This window comes from Camponotus floridanus, unplaced genomic scaffold (assembly GCF_003227725.1).
Source record: "Camponotus floridanus strain SB8 unplaced genomic scaffold, Cflo_v7.5 scaffold2, whole genome shotgun sequence".
NCBI lineage: Eukaryota > Metazoa > Arthropoda > Insecta > Hymenoptera > Formicidae > Camponotus > Camponotus floridanus.
Window position 1 is genome coordinate 2,919,577 of NW_020229325.1, and position 24,626 is coordinate 2,944,202.

At 32.0% G+C, this 24,626-nt stretch overlaps 1 protein-coding gene across 2 annotated transcripts; it reads left to right on the forward strand.

The window, feature by feature from the left end:
* Positions 1-23,728, forward strand: LOC105253601 (myosin-VIIa). Of its 2 annotated transcripts, none has more exons than XM_025408026.1 (27): positions 1-645; positions 5,124-5,170; positions 10,936-11,049; positions 11,881-12,027; positions 12,121-12,305; positions 12,632-12,753; positions 12,837-13,093; positions 13,565-13,730; positions 14,139-14,269; positions 14,357-14,752; positions 14,835-15,215; positions 15,303-15,458; positions 15,807-16,400; positions 16,817-17,026; positions 17,207-17,581; positions 17,704-18,744; positions 19,168-19,412; positions 19,507-19,867; positions 20,282-20,400; positions 20,479-20,875; positions 21,002-21,184; positions 21,284-21,485; positions 21,555-21,683; positions 21,786-21,882; positions 21,952-22,049; positions 22,136-22,305; positions 22,579-22,785. In XM_025408026.1, the coding sequence occupies exons 2-27, from the start codon at positions 5,153-5,155 to the stop codon at positions 22,783-22,785; spliced, it is 6,501 nt and encodes a 2,166-aa protein (XP_025263811.1). In that variant the 5' UTR covers positions 1-645; positions 5,124-5,152. The 2 variants fall into 2 exon arrangements, with proteins under 2 accessions (XP_025263811.1, XP_025263812.1); XM_025408027.1 differs by lacking the exon at positions 1-645 and adding an exon at positions 22,895-23,728 and having other exon boundaries at positions 5,153-5,170; positions 22,579-22,815.
* Positions 23,729-24,626: the final 898 nt, after the last annotated feature.

Here is a 24,626-nt window from a genome sequence, read left to right on the forward strand (position 1 = left end):
GTGAACGACGTAGCGCACAAGTAGCTTGTTATCTGACGGTGTGACCTGGAAGCGGCGTGGAAGCAACTCGGTGATAGAGTCGCTCGGTCAATCGCGGAGTTCGGGCTCCGTATTGTCGTCTATGATACGCGAGGTACCCTTCACCGAGTCGCAGACGTGCCGAGTGTTCGGTGGGGAAATCCGAAGCGCGCTTATTACTCCGCTACTCCGATTTGGGTCTCTTAGCCTACCTCTGGTACCTGGCACACCCGATCCTCGCCGAAGCTCGCCGAGTGAACGTATTAATGTGCCGGTTCACCGTAATCTATCCTCTGGAACGACGACTCCGTAAATCGCCACCGGCTGTCCCGCGCGCGATCTCACCACCTTGGTGACCTTACCTCATCTTTGCCCGCATCTATTCGCTCAGAGAGAAAGAGAGAGAGAAAGAGAGAGAGACCTCGATCCGTCATCTCGCGCGTACATCTTGCTCTCGCCCGTTCGTCATCATCATCGCGGAGCCGATCCCCGGAGGGACCGGACATGAGAAGCGAGTTGTCCGCCACCGCGTCGGAAGTGTACAGTGCCAGTGTATAAGTGCCTTTTAATGGAGCGTGCCGTCGACGTATAAGCCGCTCTCGTCGTGTTTCTCGTTACTCGCAACAGGTACGTCGTCCAAAGTTCCGTTTCACGCAGGGGGAAATTCACGAGTCCCTCTTCCTTCCTTCCTCACCTTTCCCGGGCTCTCTCCTGGGCTGAATTGTTTCGGCGATCGAGGACCAATCCGTCAGATTCTTATCCCGGGGTACCATCGGGGTCAAACGGATCGAAGGCGCGGGTTCCGGACGAACAAAGCGAAAGTACACGCGTACGAACTGCGACGAAAATTTCGCTTTTTCGTTTTTTTCACGGTCCATGAACGCGCCATTGCTGATTCGGACTCGAGGATTATTGGCGTTATTAAGAGTTTGGAAAGAGTCGAATTTTTTTAATTGAGTTTTTCGATACAACTTGAGCTTTAAAAGGATTGTCATGGAAAAAAAGTGGTCTTATCTAGCGTCGCGTTTATCGATAGACACCGGAATTCTTGGTCACCGGTTTTTTATAATAACAAGATTATGAGATTGCGAAGTGAAAAATGAGTAATCACAATTAACGCTAAACTTTATACCTTCTTATTACAAATATCGCGTCGACGAGTTGAATAAATCTTTTTATGACTAGAAAAAGATAAATAAAAAAAAGGGAAAAAAAACGTAATGAGTCGCACGGATTGTCATGCGTGAATATCGCACGGTAGTGCTGTGATAATAGTAAGAGATAAGTATGTAACTATGTGAGATAAAGTTATTGATAAACTGATTTTTCAAACATATTACAGCTTTACATACATTATCACATTTTGCAATACATACGTTATTACATTTGTATTTCTCGAAAGATAAATATTACTCTTTTCTAATAATTATTTTCAATAATTTTTTAATGTATATTGGATTTGCAAATATTAATTCAATATTTTGCCATCAATAATTCATGGAAAAATATATCACTTGTGATTTGTATACTATTGCATTAATAAGTCGTCAAAATCATAAATTTATTTTGTTTGTAATTGATTATTCACATACTCAGAACACATATAAGAGAGAGAGACAGACAGAGAGAGAGAGAGAGAGAGAGAGAAAGAGAAAGAAACATAGATAAATATTGATAACTAAAGCACCAGTAATGTGTGGAAATATATTGTGATCTGCATATTAATGTGTTACTAAATTGTAAAAATTATAAATTTCTTTATTATTATATATATTATGTGATTATAAATTTATTATCATTATTACTTTTGTAATTGATTTTCATACAGAAGGAGAAAGAGAGATAAATAGGCAGATATATACGCTTGTCAAAGTCAAAGTTTCTCCTTCATGTTTCTTTAAATTTATTTATAAAGTTTATTATGATTGATACTAATATTACTTGAAATACGGCTTCCTGAACAGTATATATGTATATCTATATATAAGTTTTCTTGTAGCGGATACATGTGTAGGATTAGAAGCATAAGTTATACAGGCTTCCCTGGCGCTAAACGCGCCTCGTTCGATCACCCATTAAAGTCTCCTGCTCGCGCGCCTGGCGCTCTACGCCACTGACCGTTCTCTGCGGATATTTTCAAAGTCAATGACTGCGACTGCTCACGCCCGTGCCTCAAGTTCATGGCGAGACACGAATGTCTGCGTATGTAAAACGAAAGCAACGATTTTAATTCAGAGAGCAATAGTAATTCGTATACCTGTACAGCTCAAACATTTACTCCAGAATCTCTCGACGTGCGTCAATAGTTCTACTCCAAATTCCTGCTTCTTTAATTAATGGTATAATAAATAAGTGTGTTAAAAAATTGCCGAGTCTCATTGCACGTTAACGTAAAAGAAGATACGAAGGATGAAATTGAAATGCAATTTTATATTGAAAGAGAAGATAGAATGCTCGATCGCATAAACGAAACTGTCTACTCGTGAATTGCTAAAAGATTTGCATGCGTGATGTAACGTAAATATATATTTATAATTAATATCAAAAAATATCATAGTAAGTCTTGTTGTGATCGTATTCTAACACAAACGTGAAGCCGTTTCTTTTTCTTCAAATGTTCAAATAAAAAAATCTTTTTAATCATATATACATAAAATTAATAATTAAAAATATATTATTAATATATGTATATTAAAAAATATATATTAATGTATTATTCTTAAAAATATATACTTAATTTGAAATATATATACTTAATTAATAATTCAATATTTTATATTAAATTATATTTCTATATTTATGCAGCAATAAGAAAATTAAACAAATTTTTAATCGAGTTATAATATTGCTGTAAAATCTCTAATTTTGCTTCGAAGTCTTAAAGGATTCTTATGTCCCTAAGAATCTAAATTTAAATTTATTATAGAGATTTTATTTTAATACATTTTTATTATTATTATTATTATCTCTTATTTTATTTTAAGTTTAATAAATTCAATTTTTTCGCTAAAGGCAAACTGCTGGAACTATCCTAATAATGCGAAACATATGTACTTATTCGTTCAATCTACGAGTTCAATCTACAAGCAGTAATATTTCTAGCTGTCTTTTACCCCGTTCGTTCTTCTAAATTGTATTGCGCAGCCAAGCGCAAATCGATGCATTTCATCCGGAAAGAAGAGAATAGAATTTTTCAATAGAATTCTATCAATATGATCCGTCCCAATTTTTTTTTAAAGAATAGAATTGTATTCTGTGGGTATAGATTATATATTATAAATCGCATACACGTATGTTTATCGTAGAAAGAAGTAATAAATATAATTATTATATAGCTTATATAAAATCATAAATTTTTTTTACAATTAATTCATAATATAATATTTTATAAATTTTTTTTAAACTCACAACTTATATATATATATATATATATATATATATATATATATATGTATTATACTAGTTTATATAGACGTGAGAAAAATAATGTAATATTGTTTACATCGCGCAATGATCTTTCACTCTTTGTGGTTGAAGCACGCTAAATGTTGGATATCTTATTGATCGAAATTATTTTGAGAGGCAGTGATCAAAGATTGTTCTGTAAAATTCATAAATATTCTGGTAAATTCTGTAAATTTCTGTGATTCATTTTAAATGTTTATATGATTTTAATTTTTATGATTAAATTAAATGTGATTTAATTATTTTATCTAAAGATATAGACTGAAAAGATCTTATAATTTAATAAAAAATAAGACTGCACAAGGACTAGTCAAACATTATATACTTTGGCGAGACTAATTTGCAACCATTATCTGTGTAGTAAAATGTTTTAGTGACTTATGTACATACGTATGATTCTAAATATCTAATTCCGTAGATAACTAAAAATGCTTTAAATATTTAAAATTTTTATTTTACATCAGTAACTAACTTGTAGAAAACTACAGATAAAATTCGTGGAAATAAGTAGACCAACAAATTTTGTATTTGTATCAATATATTTTATTATGCATTTTATTATATATATTTCTATTATTATATTATTTATTATGTATTTTATTATGCATTGCCGAATTATATAACATCTTACAATTAACAGCATATTAAAAAATAGCATATCGAATGATATTGAGAAAAACATTTTTATGAGGGAAGTTGATCGACATATGATATTTTATGATAGTTTAAACAGCTCGCGTTATACATACACATTACACATTTAATTTTTTATAATATTTTTATATATAATTATTTTATTATCTGCATATATAATACACTAATTATTTGCATTTAAATATGACTAAATATGTCAACGAAGCATTTTGATATCATGCGTGTAATTATTTCGATAATAAACGATACTTTTATTATACTATACGATGTACTGTGCCTCTGAATGAGTTTTAAGTTATCTGATTTGTCAACTTTCTTTAAAAAGTATTATATTTTCGACATCTTCATTCTCGAATTTGTCTTATTTGAGCCCAGGAATATGTCATTAAAATTATCGCTATAAAACGTTCTTTTTTTTCTTTTTTTTCTTTTTTTCTTTTTTTCTTGATTTTATTCGTGGTTCGATGATCTAAACGTGCGACAGTATTCGAACAGTATTAGATGGCTGTGCGTGCCGGATGAGAGATTGATCCCGAGAAGACTCTCGGATCTCATCGAGGCCGTATGGCTCGACAACGTAAACTATCTAACCCACTTTTGCGAACAGGTTTGCGCTGCTACTATAGTAACGGTGATCCGCCAGACATGACCGATGTTCGTAGGGATGTTTTTTATTCTTGAAATAGATGCAACGACACGTGCGTGCGATGCACAGTAACCGTCAAATTCCTCGGACTCGAGAATTCGAGTGCTTTTACATAGTTCCTCTAACAGTTTCAATGAATTCCTGCGAACTTGCAAATTTCCCTCAAGACGTTACATGTATATATAATACTCGTGATGGACATTTCTAAATCTTTACAAATTTTATAGCAGAGAATCTTTTCTTATTAGCAGAGAATTTCTTATTAAAGCTAAAATTATAAACGCATATCTGATGCAATATGATTTAATCTTATATAATAATATATTATTTTTGTTTCCAGGCGGAGTGCCGATAACCACGACTTAAGAGATGGTCATCGTCACACGGGTAGGTTTTTCTCTCTTGATGTTTAATTGACATAATATAATTGACATAATATTCATATTATATGTACTAATATTCTATAATATATTGGACATAATATTGGACATAACATAATATTGACATAATATTCATATTATATTGGAGTGTCTTATATAAAATATTTTGTATTAATATCAAGTTTTGAAGAAAATATAAAATATTTTCTTCAAAACTTGATATTAATACAAAATGTTTCAAATAAAATTAATAAAATTTTAAGAGAGAAAAAAGTTGATAATTTTAAATTTTAACTGAGATTATTTTTTTTAAATCATGTAAAGAGCAATCTATTTTTTTTTAAATGGAACCATATTCTTCCTTAAATAAATTTCTCGCAATATTCGATATAAAAGTACAAGTCACAAGAATACGAGGGCCAGAAATTGAATAGTTTACGAGATATTTTATCTTTTAATTTGACATAATAAATTACGTAAACTATGAAATATGCCATAAAATATTCACTTTTTTAATTATGTCTGTTGTCTGAATATTTTTATGCATAAAATAATAAGAGGAATCAATTATAAAGAAAATATATAATTGTTTTGAAGAAAAAATATAGAGTTGCTCATTATAAATTTCTATTTTATTCTTATCTAAAATTTATTTTTTCCTATTTAAAATGCAAGATTGTCAACTTTTCTCCTCTTCAAAACCCTATCAATGCATGAAATATTTTTTGTAAAATGCTAAGTTTTGAAGAAAAAACCTTATAACACTTTGTGTGCAACATCTTATACATTATACAACAATAAATGAATTATCTTTTTCATCTAACAGATTTCTACTCGACGGATTTCGATAACATATTATAACAGCATATTATATCAGAACATTCCATATACACGTTTTGTTGTAGCCATAATCCATACTTTAATCATACCTGCGAGGATATTGCGAACAATTTCTCGCAGGTGAAAAGCTATAGAAATTTATGTGTGAATTCATCGATCAATCGAATGGCGAAACTAAGCAAAATTCGATGAAGCTGCAATATCGCGCAGTTTAATCCATTACATTTACCGCTTTCCTCGTCGTTCTCGAACACGGTCAGTAGGAATCTGTGACGAGTGAAAATAACCAAACGGGAGTCATCGTGTTCTCTCGTTGTAAACAATGATGTATCGCTAAATAATGCTCACGTAGTCATTTCGACGGACAGCGCAGCGAATAAATATTTCTTATCTTTTTTTGCATACACAACTTCTTCTTATCCTCTCAAATTATTGCCATGTCGATGTTACACGAGTCGTAAAAAGAGAAAATCAACATTTCTTAAAATGTCATGTGTAAAAAATTAAAAGTATATGCAAACCTCTTCGATATTTGATAGCGTCGACAAGTCGTTGAACAATATTCAAGTAATAGTATCAAATATTTTAATTTTAATTTTTAATTTTAATTTTATCAAATATTTTAATTATTTAATGATAAAGGTGTATGTGTGTGTCAAATCGTTTAATCAATGAATTGATTATATGAGAAATGACACTCGATTGGCAGCAAATTTTGAGAGAAAGACAAAATATATATAATTAATAATTTTATATAGTTCATTTTATATAATTTTAATAATTAAAAATACAATAAGAAAAATAAATGATAATGAAAAAAATAAAATATTTGCACATAATATTATGCAAGGCCATGCGCTTAGTTAGCGGTATTTAATAATCGGTAATAATTTCCGATCTATTTATATATTTTGTAATGTGTATACTCTTGTGCTGTCGTAACTGATATGCAATAACAGCACACGTTATATAAAAAAAAGAAAAAAGAACTAAATAACGTAGATGCAGACGATCAATTACGGTATCTTGTCATGCGTTCAAAACGATTGTAGAAATCAAGAGGATTTAGTTCATTGCCTTTCTTATATCAGTAAATGCATGCAATGTATTATACATAAACGAAAGATCGTTTTATGTAAGTGAAAGGCGGCGACCGATAGCGTGTTGATCCGTCAAATTTACATAAAATGCACGGGTGGAAAATAATCATTTGCTAGGGATCCAGAAAAAAATGCAATGCATGTGAGAAATTCAAAACTTTCTTTATCAAACTTATATGTGAAAGCATATGTGACTTATATGTGTAGTCAATATGTCCTTTCTCAGCCTCTCTTATAGCTTATATTTTAATCTTGTGGAATATTTTTTTCTGGATTTCTAACAAATATTTTTCTATCATCCTATATAACCGTGTATGCATCCTTCAAATATCAATTCGAATCAATCAAATTTTATAAAAAATATCGAAACATGGAATACTTGTAATTTCGACAACGATGCTTTATTAATATTTCATCTTTATATTTTGAATATCAATTGTAAAAAGATTGATATTTTTCTAGTATCAAAAAGTGTATCTCATCAAAACGATTGATGGTATACGACTCTTGAGATGAACGATCAGTTAATTGATGTCATAATTGATGGCTCTTTATTACTTCGTGAACAAGCATTATTTTCATATTTCGTGCAAGCAAAACTAGTAGTTGTCGCTTAACGGACATACTAATTACTCATATGCCGTATCGTTATCTCTCATCTTATCGTGGAAAAGAATTAGGTCCATTCGATACAACTAATTTGAACGTTAAATGAAACAAATTGAAGAACAATAATGAAACAGTCGTGATGAACAATGACTTCTTAAATAGCTTTTATTTCGTTTTTTCGCAATATCACTAACATAAGCAGCATGAATGAATTAATTATACAAAATTTATTTGAATTATTTATCGAAATGCGTCGCGTCCTTTGTAAATTTTGAAAGATTAGTTTCCACTTTTGGCTTGATTTATAATGAATTACAGCGCAAAAGATTTCAAAACAATTCTTGTTTTAAGTATAAATGATGATAAAAATCATCGTCTCGAAAGAAAATTGATTTTTGCTATTGATTTCTCTCATTTTCTTATCTGTCAAATGTGAGTAACCTGCAATTAAATTAAGCAAGACGGTTTCATTAAAGCTCATCGAACTCCCACTGCACGAAACGCTCCGTGATGCAGTTCCGTATGTTGCAACTGTTTGTATCGATGTAGCGTGCATTATCCATGTGTGGCACGAGTCTTCGTGTGCTATGAAGTCGGAGATCGTACACTTGATACACGTATACGTTCCGATTATTCATTTCACCGGAACATCGAAAGAGCTCATCCGTTCCTCGTCTTGAAATAAAAGCCCCTTCTATCTTTTGCTTCTACCAGCAGTTTTACTTTCGTGCGCTTGCCAAACTTTCAATCGCGTTTGATTAACAAATATATCAAAATGTTATATGTGTAATGTTATGTTAAAATTATATTATATCTACATATATAGTTTTAATTTTTTTTTTAATAATTTCCAACATAATTAATTTTCAATATAATTTTTCCTTCTCTCTCTTTCTTGCTCGCTCGCTTGAAAATTAATTTAACCATGGTATATTAAACCATGGTATATTAAACCATGGTATATGAATAATCATAATTGGGTAATAGAAAACTATTATTTGTCAACGTTTCTTTAACTCTTGAGGACTATTTTTTGAAAAACCAAACTTTTATAAAATTGATAAAAGGTATTTATTTAATGAAAACAGTTTTGACTAAAAATGAATTAAAATATATGATATTTTTTGAAGCAATCAGTTACACATAGAGATCAACATCATATTCTATACATCTTGACTCTGATCTTCTCTTTTCTCTTCTTATTGATTGACATAAACGACACATATTTTCTTTATTTTCTTTTTTATTAAACCTCATATTAAATAAGAGAGGAGAAATCAATAAGTTTCTTCCGATGTTTTCTTGTCTTTTTTACAGTTCCAATTGATGTCGCATGTTGGCTGATAATTATAACTGATTATTTATAACGCCACTAAATTAATTTTATTTTTAGAAAATTTTAAATTTTAGGAATGAGTGACAAACATAAAAATGCGATATCGATTAAAATTAAAAACTTATGATTAAAATTAATAACTTAACTATATATATGTTCATCAACTTTTGAAGAAAAATCTCAAAACATCTGCCATTCTCAAAGGATTAATGCAAATTCAATAATCTTGAAATATCTCATTCAAATAAATGCACTTCATTAATGTTACGTATTACGTGTGTGAAATTCAAGCGCGATGGAATCCTCGATGCTCCTCTGATCTAATTACAAATGCCAATAGTAATGAAAGCAAAGAGAAAGCGAATCAATCTAACGGGGGACGCAGTTCGATAAGATTGGAAGAGCGATCGATATGAAAGAAAAGCAAATAATGGCGAAATAATTCTTTTTACTCGTTCGCGCCGCGCATCGCGCCGAATGGTAAAGCATACAGTTATTACAACGGTACATCATAACTCCATTTAGACTCCTGATACTCTTTCGCGTTAATGCGAATTCCATATCTCGCGTTGATCGATCGACTTACTTCTCGTTTTTCGTATATTCACGAACGCGAGAATTTTTCATTGCCATAAAAATCCATATTAGCCAACTTGTAAATTACTCAACAACGTGTACTACTAACGTGAATTACATTGATTAACGCAAGTCTGATTTACCGCGTCCAAGTATAACGCTAACGTTCACTACTTTCGACAATTATTTAGGTTACATGTATGTCGTATTTAACAGTAGCGTAGGCATACATGGAAATTGCTTACTGAATAACTATTAAGAAAATTAATAAAAATACAAGCATGTGTAATATATTTTTCTTTCATGTGATTACTGCCTCAATTCGAATGCTTCTTAATTAAATAGAGGACAATAAAAACTTCTGAATAACAATTAAATATGGTCTACTCTTTGGAAAAACAAAGAAAACCTGGAATTTTAAGATTTTTTGTATCTGGAAAAATCAAGGAATTTTTGTAGAATATTATTGAGACTCAGAGAATTTTTACAAAAAGTCTTCTTTTGATAATTTTACTCTAATATTGTAAACTAACACTCAGCAAGCAAATTAAAATAAATTCAATTAAAATATATTATAAATATGTATATCTATCTCTGTTTATATATTTGTTTTAACAAAATATGTAATACATGTTTAATTGTAATTTTTAGTAATAAAAAATAAAAGTGTTATGCAAATGAAAAATGTTTCTTAGGGAAACTATTCAGTTTCTTCAGTACATTTGCAAATCTAGCACTTGAAATTCAAGTATCTTTATCTTTCTTTTGCATGAATAAAAAGTATTACAAACGTATATCAAAGTACAAAGTATTACAAAATATTTCAAAACGTATTAAAAACAAAAAACTTATTTTAAAAAATTGCATCAAAAAGTCTTTAAGAGATAATGTCTTTATCTGATTTTTTGAACAAAAATATTTGGAATATCAAGGAATTTCCAGGAAATTTTTTTATAAAAATCAAATAGATCTCCTCTGTTAATTAAATAGAGAAATGTTTAAATAAATGTAAATTGAAAAATATGCAGACTCGTATTGCATTACACCACATTGAGTTATCATGTTTATCCTAGTGTGATGACGCGTAGTAATATTTAATCAGTTAGTTATCACATAATCGTGTTCCACACTAGAGATCATGTGCTTCTAATAACATGTGCATACCTGAACTAAATGCAATTTCATGGAAGAAAATGCATTTACGAAAGTTACAAATATACAATTTCCATTATGAACTTCTACATACTACATCATATCGCGATAATCTGTCCTGGCAAAGAAAGACGTGGAAATATATTGAGATCTTTGCAGGGAGATTATATATGGATAGAACCAATCTCAGGAAGAGAATTTGACGTCGCGATCGGAGCGCGAGTAATCTCAGCAGAAGGCAGACGTATCCAAGTAAAGGACGACGATAACAAGGTATTATAAAGTACACATAACGCAAACGATTTTATGAATTAAGAAATAAAATTTCAAACTTTTTAACAGTTTTTTGATTAATTGCAAATATATTTTACAAGAAAATTTGAAAATTTGAAATTTTATTATTCTTATTTATATATATGTATATAATTCTTGCTTTGAGACTAAGGATAGCTTCCGGCTTACATTTTGCGTATTTTTTTTTATTTGACAATATTTCTTTCATATATCTTATTTTTTTACATTAAAGCTTAAATACATAATTCATACTTAAAAACAAAAACTCACAGATCGGTTTATAAGAATTTTAAAACATAAAAATATACAAACATAAAATTAAAATTATAAAATAAACATTTGAACATTCAAACTTTAATCTCCAAATCTAAATCCATTACATTCTTAATTTTTCTATCAAAACAGAAAACAAAAATCAATAATCGTGATACATATATATCAAAGTCTCTAATAAAAATCATTATTTCAATATATAAATAAAGTTAAAATAAATTTTAAACTTTAAATTTAAAATTATTTTAAATTAGAAAATTGTAAATCTCTTAAATTAAATAAAATTAATTTTTATTTTATTTTGTTTTTTTTAGCAAATTTAAAATTTAAAATTATTATCGATATTTTAAATTAATCGGATACTGTTTATTTAGAAAAATTCTAAACATTTTTTTTTAATGACAATATCCATCGATAGAAGTTTCATTAAAATAAAATAAAATTTGACTATAAAGAATGCAAAGAATTTGATTGCTTATATTTTCCTACTTAATCGTTCCATTTAAATTTATTAACCAAAAAATAACTCCTCTACAGGAACAATGGTTAACACCAGAGAGACGGATAAAGGCCATGCATGCCACTTCGGTGCAAGGTGTAGAAGATATGATCAGTTTAGGAGACCTCCATGAAGCTGGAATTTTGCGAAATTTATTAATACGTTACAACGAGAATCTCATTTACGTAAGTATCTTATTGTATCAAGGACGATCGATTGAACAAAAGGGCGGGTGCATAAATACGCCGCAAATACAATGTAACATAATAATTTTGCAGACATACACAGGCTCCATTCTGGTCGCCGTCAATCCATATCAGATACTGCCTATTTATACCGCGGAACAAATCAAACTCTACAAGGATCGTAAAATCGGAGAGCTGCCACCTCACATATTTGCCATCGGCGATAATAGTTATGCGCATATGAACCGATATGGCCAGGATCAGTGCATAGTAATTAGGTACGAAAGAGTTCGGCTTTCTACGTGGCACTAAAACGGAAGTCAAAGACAATTTATCATGATGCACGACTTCATAAATCGCTTGATGATTAATTACTTTAAATGATCTTTTGTTAGATAAACAAAGCTCACGAAGAAGATCGATAATTAATATTTCAAGCATATTTATTATTTTTAAAATAATTATTAATATATAAATAGATATTACTAAAAATATATAAAATAATAAATGTTATAAAAGAACATATGTTATAAGTGCAAAATATATTATAATTCATACGAGTTTTTTCCTTCATATTATTAATGAAAGAAATCGTTTGCTTTAGCGGCGAAAGCGGAGCCGGAAAAACAGAAAGTACGAAATTAATTCTACAATATTTAGCAGCGATCAGCGGGAAACATTCATGGATCGAACAGCAAATCTTGGAAGCAAATCCCATACTCGAAGGTAAATTGTAACGCTAAAATCAACTTGCTTTTAAATTAAAACACGAATTAATTAATGAATGATCAAATGATACTTTATTATAGCCTTTGGCAATGCAAAAACCGTGAGAAACGATAACTCTTCCCGTTTTGGCAAATATATCGATATTCATTTCAACGAACAGGGCGTAATAGAAGGAGCTAAGATTGAGCAATATCTTTTGGAAAAGTCACGAATCGTATCTCAAAGCTTGGATGAAAGAAATTATCATATTTTTTATTGCATGTTAGCTGGTCTTTCAAGGGAAGAGAAACAAAAACTCGAACTAGAGGATGCATCTACGTACAAATATCTCATAGGAGTAAGTACAATTAATAATAATACTAAAAAGACATAAAACTAATACAAATAAATGTGTTATATATATATATATATATATATATATATATATATATAAAATAGTAGTTTTCTTAAATTATCTTTCCTTCTATATATATTTAGCATATATCTCCATATTTTCACGAACATTAATACCGCATTTCTTCTGTAAAAATATATGAAAAGCAAGACATATGTATTCAAATATTTCACGTATTAAAAAAATTGAATTGATTAAATAACAAGTTTGTCGTTGTATATTTGTAAATACATTATATGCATTATTTAAATATATTATGCTGTATCTGTGATTACAATATTGTAATATCGTATTATATTAATGTACGTTTTACTTTATATAAAAGAAAATAAAAATGTTTTTTTTCATATATTTCACTTTCATATATTGCACATGTGCTTTATCAATATACGTAATTGTTATTTTTATTTTCAGGGTAGCAGTATTACTTGCGAAGGGCGTGATGATGCAGCTGAATTCGCCGACATAAGATCGGCTATGAAGGTTCTGCTATTCTCCGATATGGAAATTTGGGAAGTGCTTAAATTGCTTGCGGCTTTGTTACACATGGGCAATATAAAGTATAGAGCCACTGTCGTAGGTATGAAAGTTAATTATGCAAATTATTAAATATGTAGGATAATTCTCGAAATATTGGAGTAGATATCAAGCTAAATTAATCAAGAAGTTTGTTAGTCTTCCACATTACATAATACAGAATACATTAATACAAAAAACAATAACTAAAGTAAATGCTCACTCTCGATATTGTCACGTGCTTTTTGACATGCGTTCGTTTCGTCGCACGATTTATCTAACGAATGCTCGTTGCGCTTCTTTCGCTCTCTCGCAGCAACACACGCAGACATACGCGAGAAACTGAAGAGACCTGAAGACGCTTCGACGATCCTTGACAGTGAATATAAACAGATGCATCGAATCGCTCTCTCCTTCAAATATGTCGTTGAAATTAGGACAGATTTAATTCTTTCATTCATTTGATTTCTAGATAATTTGGATGCTACAGAGATAACGGAACAAACGAATGTACATAGAGTGGCATATTTACTAGGAGTACCAGCACAATCTTTGATAGATGCGCTCACTCGCAGAACTATATTTGCACACGGTGAGACAGTAGTAAGTATTTTTTTTCTATGTAAGATTGTGAGTAAAAATCACAGTGAATTGTCACAACGTATCCTGTCGAAATTGTATCATTTATAGGTTTCCACATTGTCGAGAGATCAATCGGTCGACATCAGAGACGCGTTCGTGAAAGGTATATATGGCCGATTATTTATACACATTGTAAAGAAAATTAACGAGGCCATATATAGGCCAAAGAACAATTCCCGTAGCGCTATAGGCGTATTAGATATCTTCGGTTTCGAGAATTTCAATCACAATAGCTTCGAGCAGTTTTGTATCAATTATGCCAACGAAAATCTCCAGCAATTCTTCGTTCAACATATATTCAAACTGGAACAAGAGGAGTATAATCACGAAGCGATAAATTGGCAGCATATAGAATTCGTCGATAACCAGGACGCTTTAGATCTGATAGCGATTAAGCAGCTCAACATTATGGCTCTTATTGATGAGGAATCGAAATTTCCGAAAGTACGAATGCATTGTTTTACAAACTTCAAATAATTTAATGTAATCCATTCGTAACTTTAAATGTGTATCGTTTATTTTTCAGGGTACAGATCAAACCATGTTGGCGAAAATTCACAAAACTCACGGTAGTCATAGAAATTACTTGAAACCTAAATCAGACATCAACACATCCTTCGGCCTAAATCATTTTGCGGGGGTTGTCTTTTACGATACGAGGAGTTTTCTAGAGAAAAACAGAGATACATTCAGCGCGGATCTATTGCAGCTTATTCACATATCATCGAATAAATTTCTCCAAGCTTGTTTCGTCGAAGATATCGGAATGGGATCGGAAACTAGGAAGAGAGCGCCCACATTATCGACACAATTTAAAAAATCGCTGGATTCTCTCATGAAGACTCTCTCCAGTTGCCAACCTTTCTTCATAAGATGCATCAAACCGAATGAATATAAAAAACCAATGGTAAACATTCTCTTGTAATATTTTTGTTTTACTTGTGATTCTGTTCTAATATTATAACAATCTTACAAACACAAGATTTAATCTTAGATGTTCGATCGAGGTCTTTGCTGTCGACAATTAAGATATTCCGGCATGATGGAAACTATCAGGATTCGTCGTGCTGGTTATCCTATTCGTCATTCCTTCCCCGAGTTTGTGGAAAGATACCGATTTCTCATCTCGGGTATTCCACCCGCGCACAAGGTAGATAATTTATCAGATAAATTTTTTTTTGTTAACTCATTCAGACCCTATGTGCACAATTATGCACAAAAACTTTAAAATCATTTGAAATAGTTATTTTTTAGAATTAGTTTCCCTGCGATCTCTCGGTGAAAAAAAATATATATATTTCGAAAAAAAATATATATATATATATGTATATCGTCGTTTTAAACCCTTAGCATCAATAAAAATTAATTAAATAATTTTTTACATTACAGAAAAAATTCAGGTCTGAATGGATTAATAACACGCTTATGTACACATATACTCTTCTTCCTCTTTTCTCTCAATTCTTTTACATTAAAGAATTTGCATCATTAATTTTAGGTGGACTGTCGTACGGCGACTTCAAAAATTTGTCATGTGGTGTTAGGTCGATCAGATTATCAGCTTGGGCACACCAAAGTTTTTCTCAAAGATGCTCATGATCTCTTCCTCGAGCAGGAACGCGACCGCGTACTGACGCGAAAGATCCTGATATTACAGCGCAACATTCGCGGCTGGGTCTATAGGAGGAGGTTTTTGAAGATGAGAACGGCGGCAAAGATCGTACAGAAGTATTGGCGAGGCTACGCTCAACGTCAACGATACAAACGTATGCGAGTCGGTTACATGCGACTACAGGCGCTCATCAGGTCGCGTGTATTGTCACATAGATTCAGGCACTTGCGCGGCCATATCGTAGCACTTCAGGCGCGAGCACGGGGTCACCTAGTGCGTAAGATGTACCAGAAGAAGTTGTGGGCTATAGTAAAGATACAGGCGCACGTGAGAAGATTGATCGCGCAGAGACGATACAAGAAAATCAAATATGAGTATAGATTGCATATAGAAGCACTGCGATTAAGAAAGAAGGAAGAACGCGAACTGAAGGACCAGGGTAACAAACGAGCTAAGGAGATAGCGGAACAAAATTACAGGGTAAAATAAACGTATCTTATCTTATATTCATTACTATAATTAACGAAGAAATTGAATTTTTACTTTCTATAGCTATAGAAAGTAAAAAAAAGATTCTCTCTAGTATTAAATCATAATAAAAAAGGTAAACTTTTTTATTATTTATATTATATCAGAAATTCAATCAGTTCTTCTCATTATATGTAAAAATATAGAATAAAAACTAACAAGTTATTTTCGTTATACATATATATATATATATATATATATATATATATATATATATAATGATAGGATAAGAATTAGCGAGATCTCATATTTACAACAAAAACATGAATTATCTGTCGAGAACTTTGACCAGTTTCTTATAGTGCGAGTCATGATCATAATTCATGTAATTATTATGAATTCTATGACATTGCGTGTATCAATTTCAGGAGCGCATGCAAGAGCTAGAGCGAAAAGAAATCGAAATGGAGCTCGAAGATAGACGACGAATGGAAATTAAGAAAAATTTAATTAACGATGCAGCCAAGAAGCAAGACGAACCAGTCGATGATAGTAAACTAGTCGAAGCTATGTTTGACTTCTTGCCAGATTCTAGCAGCGAGGCTCCGACTCCGGCGAGGGAAACGTCCGTATTTAACGTAAGTTTTCATTATTTTCTCATGTTTTCATATTTCTTTGTTAAAAGTTGATTACAAATAATCAATAATTTTGATTCATAATCTAATAGTAAAAATTTAATAACGAAAATTATATTTATTAATAGTAGTAAAATAAAAAAAATTTCCTTGATAGAGAATACAGTTTCTTATTTATTACAGGATCTTCCTGCACCAAAAGCCGATCAGCAAGAGATACTTAGCCCGATTCAAATGGCTTCGGAGGATGAGGAGGATTTATCTGAATTCAAATTCCAGAAATTCGCGGCCACATATTTTCAGGGCAATATCACGCACCAGTATTCGAGAAAGCCGCTCAAACATCCATTATTACCATTACATACGCAAGGTGACCAATTGGCCGCTCAGGCTCTATGGATAACTATACTTCGATTTACGGGCGATTTACCCGAGCCGCGATTTCATACTATGGATAGAGACACGACTTCGGTGATGTCGAAAGTAACAGCAACGCTTGGACGGAACTTTATAAGAAGCAAAGAGTTTCAGGAAGCTCAGATGATGGGCATGGACCCTGTACGTATATACGGAAGTTTTTCTTCCTTTATAATTGATATTAGATTTATTAGATTGATTACATTAATATGAGACAAAAACTCTCATACTCTATTTTTACTTTATACTTGTATTATTTATAGGAAACCTTTCTCAAACAAAAACCACGTTCCATCAGGCACAAGCTTGTGTCGCTAACTTTAAAGCGAAAGAACAAGCTAGGCGAGGACGTGCGAAGAAAATTGCAGGAAGATGAATATACTGCCGATAGCTATCAATCCTGGTTAGAAGCTAGACCAACATCGAATCTCGAGAAGCTGCATTTCATCATTGGCCATGGTATATTGCGCGCCGAATTGCGGGATGAAATATACTGTCAGATTTGCAAACAACTGACCAACAATCCATCTAAATCGTCGCACGCACGAGGCTGGATCTTGCTATCCCTCTGCGTCGGCTGTTTCGCGCCCTCGGAGAAATTCGTCCACTATCTGCGAGCCTTTATCAGAGAAGGACCACCTGGTTATGCACCCTATTGCGAGGACAGATTGAGGAGAACTTTTAACAATGGTACGCGCAATCAGCCGCCAAGCTGGTTGGAACTTCAGGCTACGAAGTCGAAAAAGCCGATCATGTTGCCGATCACTTTCATGGATGGTAACACAAAGACGCTGTTAGCCGATTCGGCTACCACCGCTAGAGAATTGTGTAATCAGCTTTCCGATAAGATTTCGTTGAGGGACCAATTCGGTTTCTCTTTGTACATTGCTCTATTTGACAAGGTGTCATCTCTGGGCAGTGGTGGCGATCATGTGATGGATGCTATTTCTCAGTGCGAGCAATACGCCAAAGAGCAAGGTGCTCAGGAGCGAAATGCTCCATGGAGATTATTCTTCAGAAAGGAAATCTTTGCACCTTGGCATGAGCCAACTGAGGATCAAGTGGCCACGAATCTAATTTATCAGCAGGTGGTGCGCGGTGTCAAATTTGGCGAATATCGTTGTGACAAAGAGGAAGATTTAGCGATGATTGCAGCACAGCAATATTATATAGAATACCACACTGACATGAACATCGATCGATTGTACACCCTTCTGCCCAATTACATACCGGATTATTGTCTAACGGGAATTGACAAAGCGATCGATCGATGGGGACATCTCGTCTTGCAGGCATACAAGAAGGTAAATTTTAAAAATTTCAATAAACAAGTCATATATGACTTATTCATAGTCATAGTCATATATGACCTATTATTCCAAGAGGATAAAAGACATGTGTACAAGAGTATTAATTAATTTTATTAAGAAATTGAAATAGATAAATTGAACATATAAATACAACATTTATATGTACAATTTTATATTCAATTTTACTTAAATATCGTTACCCTAATATTGTTATTCTATAAAAAAATCTAATATTATATTATTCTATAAAAATGTGTACATATAAAATAAGCAAATAAGAAATTCTTTATTTGAAAGAGAACAATTTTATGTAATAAAATATTTTTTTCTAAATTTTAAAATGTTAAATCACGAACAATGTTCAGATTCTAATGAAGGACAATCTACCAATCGATATTTTTAACGTTTTATTTTTAGAGTTACTACTTAAAAGAGAAAGTACCAGCATTACGCGTTAAAGAGGATATAGTCAGCTATGCAAAGTTCAAGTGGCCTTTATTGTTTTCTCGTTTCTACGAAGCTTATAGAAATTCTGGACCAAATCTGCCTAAGAACGACGTTATTATAGCTGTCAATTGGACGGGAGTATATGTCGTTGACGATCAGGAACAAGTGCTCCTGGAATTATCTTTCCCTGAAATTACCACCGTATCTAGTCAAAAGTATGTAACACATAACACGACCGTTAAAATTAAGTTGAACCGTTAAAATTAAGTTGAAAATCATAAAATATTCTAAACTTGACGACTTTTGCAGAACAAACAAGATGTTTACACAAACATTCAGTTTGTCAACGGTACGAGGGGAAGAGTTTACGTTCCAAAGCCCAAATGCGGAGGATATTCGCGATTTAGTGGTATATTTCTTAGAGGGGCTGAAGAAACGTAGCAAATTCGTCATAGCTCTGCAGGATTACAAGCCGCCGGGTGAGGCCTCATCGTTCTTGAACTTTCAAAAAGGGGACCTCATTATCCTCGAGGATGAGAGCACCGGCGAGACAGTGCTTAACTCAGGATGGTGTATCGGAGCCTGCGAGAGGACCGGCGAAAAGGGTGATTTTCCAGCTGAAACGGTCTATGTTTTGCCTTCCTTAACGAAACCACCTAACGATATATTGGTACGATAATATATGGATAATTTTCATATTATAAAAGTTGTAGATTTTGAATAATTTTTTTCGAGAAAATAATTCAAATAACTTACTTATCAATATTATACTGTATTTTTTTCTTTTACGAATTTTTTAACTTTTTCTGTGTGCAAAATTTTTCTTCTCTTTTTGTTATTCAAATTTTCTTTTTTATTCATTTTTTTAACACACATCTAAAGAAATTACTACCGTTCTCATGTGAGAAACACAATTTAAATTCCTCGGACTAGTAAAAGCCAGATACAATAAGCAGAGCATAAATTCCAAGAAAAATTAATTGTTATATTTTATATTAGTATATTCTTTTTCTTGCTCTGTATCTTTATATATTTTTTACTATAATTTTATTCTGTCGCATAACACAAAAATTTTAATTTTTAGGCCTTGTTCAGCATCGAAAGTACTGAGAGTACTCGTAAGCTCTATCCACAACAGATAAACGGTGTGGATTCGCGCGACAAGCCTCACACTCTTCTAGAATACGCAATCGATCATTTCCGGTAAATAGAAATATTTAATATAATTGCATCTTATATTCTCGAATAAAACTGATAATTTTCTGATTATTTTTATCTTAGAACACCGCCAAAAAGAACGATGTCGAAGACGCTGACTTTAACATCTGCACGACGTGGTCATACTGACGAGTTATGGCATCACTCCAGGGACCCGTTAAAGCAACCACTTCTAAAGAAACTCGTGTCCAAAGAGGAATTGGCCGAAGAAGCATGCTTTGCCTTTAACGCTATTTTGAAGTATATGGGCGATCTACCAACAAAACGACCGCGCATCGGCAACGAATACACGGATTTAATTTTTGACGGACCATTGAAGAACGAGATTTTACGGGATGAAATTTACTGTCAGATTATGAAGCAGCTCACCGATAATCGCAACAGATTGAGTGAAGAGCGGGGGTGGGAATTAATGTGGCTGGCCACTGGATTATTTATTTGCAGTCAAAGTCTTTTAAAAGTACGAGTTATCACATTAATCATTAAATTTCTTCGAATATAAATTAAATTTCCCCATAAGATATTCATATCGATAACATTTGATGAAAATTCAATAATGTACTCTTAATTTTATCTTTCATTTCAGGAATTAACTCTATTCCTGCGTACAAGACGTCATCCTATATCACAAGACTCTTTACAAAGATTACAGAAAACTTTGCGTAATGGCCAACGGAAATATCCGCCGCATCAAGTGGAAGTAGAAGCTATCCAGCATAAAACCACGCAAATATTTCACAAGGTCTATTTTCCAGACGATACAGACGAGGCACGTATCTTATTGTTTAATTATCTTATCTATTTAAACTACACAATTTTAGCAATTTTGTTCTTGACAATTATTTAAGCATTACATTTCCATTTATAGGCGTTCGAAGTTGACTCATCTACTAGAGCGAAAGATTTTTGCCAAAACATTGCGCAAAGACTCAATCTGCGATCGGCTGAAGGTTTTAGCTTGTTTGTTAAAATCGCCGATAAAGTCATTTCTGTCCCAGAAGGAGATTTCTTTTTTGATTTCGTACGACATTTAACCGATTGGATCCGGAAAGCTAGACCGTCACGTGACGGTATGTATTTCTTTGCAACTTTTAATAGGAATTATTTTTCTTACATATTAATCAATTGATTATCCATAGGGGTTCTGCCGCAATTCACATATCAAGTCTTCTTTATGAAAAAGCTTTGGACAAATACAGTTCCTGGTAAAGACAGAAATGCCGATTTAATTTTCCACTTCCATCAAGAACTCCCCAAATTGCTAAGAGGTAAATAATCATCGATATTTAATTATATAATGCTATATAATTGCAATGTACTATATAATTATAAATCATGTTTCACGCATTTTTGTTGCTCAATGTATATAGGCTATCATAAGTGTATGAAGGAAGAAGCCTCGAGATTAGCAGCTCTGGTATATAGAGTACGATTCGGCGAAAACAAACAAGAATTACAAGCAATTCCGTAAGTATTTCTAGATACATTATATAATTTCTGATAAAAACATGAGAGAAAAATATCGACTAATTTCAGGCAAATGTTGAGAGAACTCATACCAGGAGATTTGATCAAAGTACAGACTGTTAATGATTGGAAAAGATCGATAATCGCCGCTTATAATCAAGACGCTGGTAAGTAAAAAGCACAAATAACTCGATAGAGCGTGTGTATTGTAAAAAAAGAGTAGATTTTTTCATCAAGACTTACTTCATCATAGGCATGAGTCCAGAGGATGCAAAAATCACATTCCTAAAAATCGTATATCGATGGCCGACATTCGGTTCCGCGTTTTTCGAAGTGAAACAAAGCACGGAACCAAACTATCCTGAATTACTATTAATCGCCATCAATAAACATGGTGTGAGTCTAATACATCCTCAATCAAAGGTAATAAAGATAACTTTCTCCCCCTTCGCTTTTTCTCCTCTCTCCTTCCCTTTTCTCTTTTTGCTCCCTTCCTCTTTCTATTCTTCATTCTCTTTTTTTCTTTCTTCCCTTCTTCCTGTTCTTTCGCTTTTCTTGCTGTTCTTTTTTCTCTTCTCTTGCCTATAAAGTATACGTTTAACTCTAAAATGACACATCGTATGTTAACAGTTAATGCATGATCTATTTTTATTGTAGTAATTGGTTGTGATAATTTTATTATGCATGTATTTCTAGGACATATTGATTACACATCCTTTTACGAGAATCTCTAATTGGTCGTCCGGCAATACTTATTTTCACATGACGATAGGAAATCTTGTACGAGGTTCGAAACTTTTATGTGAAACCTCGCTGGGTTATAAGATGGACGATCTTTTGACTTCTTACATTTCGTTGATGCTCACGAACATGAACAAGCAACGCACGATACGAATCAAATAAAAATAATTTCGTAGTATTTTGCATTATTCGGTAATTTTTTGGATTTATTTTTTATGGATGATTTTTTAACATGTTCACGTATAAATTTGAAAATAATTTTATATTACAGACAAACACATCTCACACATACACACACACACACACACACACACACACACACACAACTATCCGCAATATTATCCCATTAATTCTACTTCTGATTGAAAACGCGAGAAATTATTTAAACTTTTATTTCTTCACGTGAGATATTCATCACTGTTCATGTTACATTATTATACACGACATAAAAATTTATGCAATCGTTAGAATTTAATGCTATAATTTATATAAAGTATAGAAATCGCGCGGGTACATTTGATCATTTACCTGTTAATTTACGATTCATAATAAGAGAAACTTAAATATTTATGATTTGTAAGAAAAAAATAACAAACTATATATGTACACAAGTTGTGTTAGCCAAACGATTTGTACATGATTTATTTACAGTTAAGAATTTCACCGCAGCCTTGTATAAAATATTACCATCCCTATTTTAATTATTATTAGTGGACGTTCAAACTAAGATTTTAAAGCACTCTTGTGCGCGCTAATATAACACGGGCATAATAGCGGTTATATGTATCAATTTTAATTGAGAATAACGCAATTTGTAATAACTTCGCGCACCTACATAACGAATTACCAGAAATGTTATATCTGTCCATGAATATATAGGAGTCGCTTATTTTATAAATGACGTGGATCAAGTGTCAGAAGATCATGAATTTATATGAAATGAATAAAATATGAATATAAGCTGAGATGCGACCTATAATAAAAAAAATATCTCAAATATCGCTTTGTCTATATACAGAGTATTTTTTTCGAAATGAACGCCTCATATAAGAATGTAATTAATTCGCTTTTATAATTGTGAATAAAAACGACCATGTTCTCTACACGCAAAGTACAAACGTTAATCGTGGGTAAATTCCCATGGAATGTATACCATCGTTCCCCCTTTCCAACACAAATCTCTTTGCGAACAGATTCCCAAGCGATGCTATCTCATTTCCTCTCGGAGATGACGGTATTTTGATTACTTGTAAAGAAAAAAAAAGAAGGAAAAAGATCCAGACATTAATGATTGAAAGCATCGCATCAAAGAAATCTTAAATTATTCGCTTAAAAAAATTGCTAGTTTTTTTAATACAGCTATTCGCTAAAATTGTTAAGAATTATTAAAACAAAAAGTATGACATATTTTGATTCTCTTACATAAAACATTCGCTAAAATCAATTTCCAATTTATCAAATAATCTATGATTGAAGAAGAAATTACGAAAGAGATTGATATATTTTATATATTATAGAATTTTCATGTCAGATCTGAAATTGGGGATCAATCAGGAACTGATATCGATTAAAGATCAATTAAAAATTGTAGTACAAACTTTCGATTTATTCTAAATTATATAGGAAAAGATAAAAATTCATATTTATATCTTCATTGTACTTGATATAATTACAATAAAGTATACAGATGTAATTTTTAATAAATTTTTTCAAATTGGAAAAAATACTCAGAGAAAAACGAACATACGTTACAGTACAGAAAATCCTTTATCTGAAAGAAAACTCAGTATTATAGTACTTAAGTCCTCCTAAGTATGATCAGGGTGTCTATTCAAATCTTGTCTTCAAGATTTTTCATGCAATTTTTTAAAATATGTTTTTATTCAACAAAATATTAAATGTGTACATATTCTTTAATTGTAATCTTTAATGATAAAAAAATGAAAATATTATGCAAATGAAAAACGCTTATCTTACAAAAATTACCTATACAGAACATAATT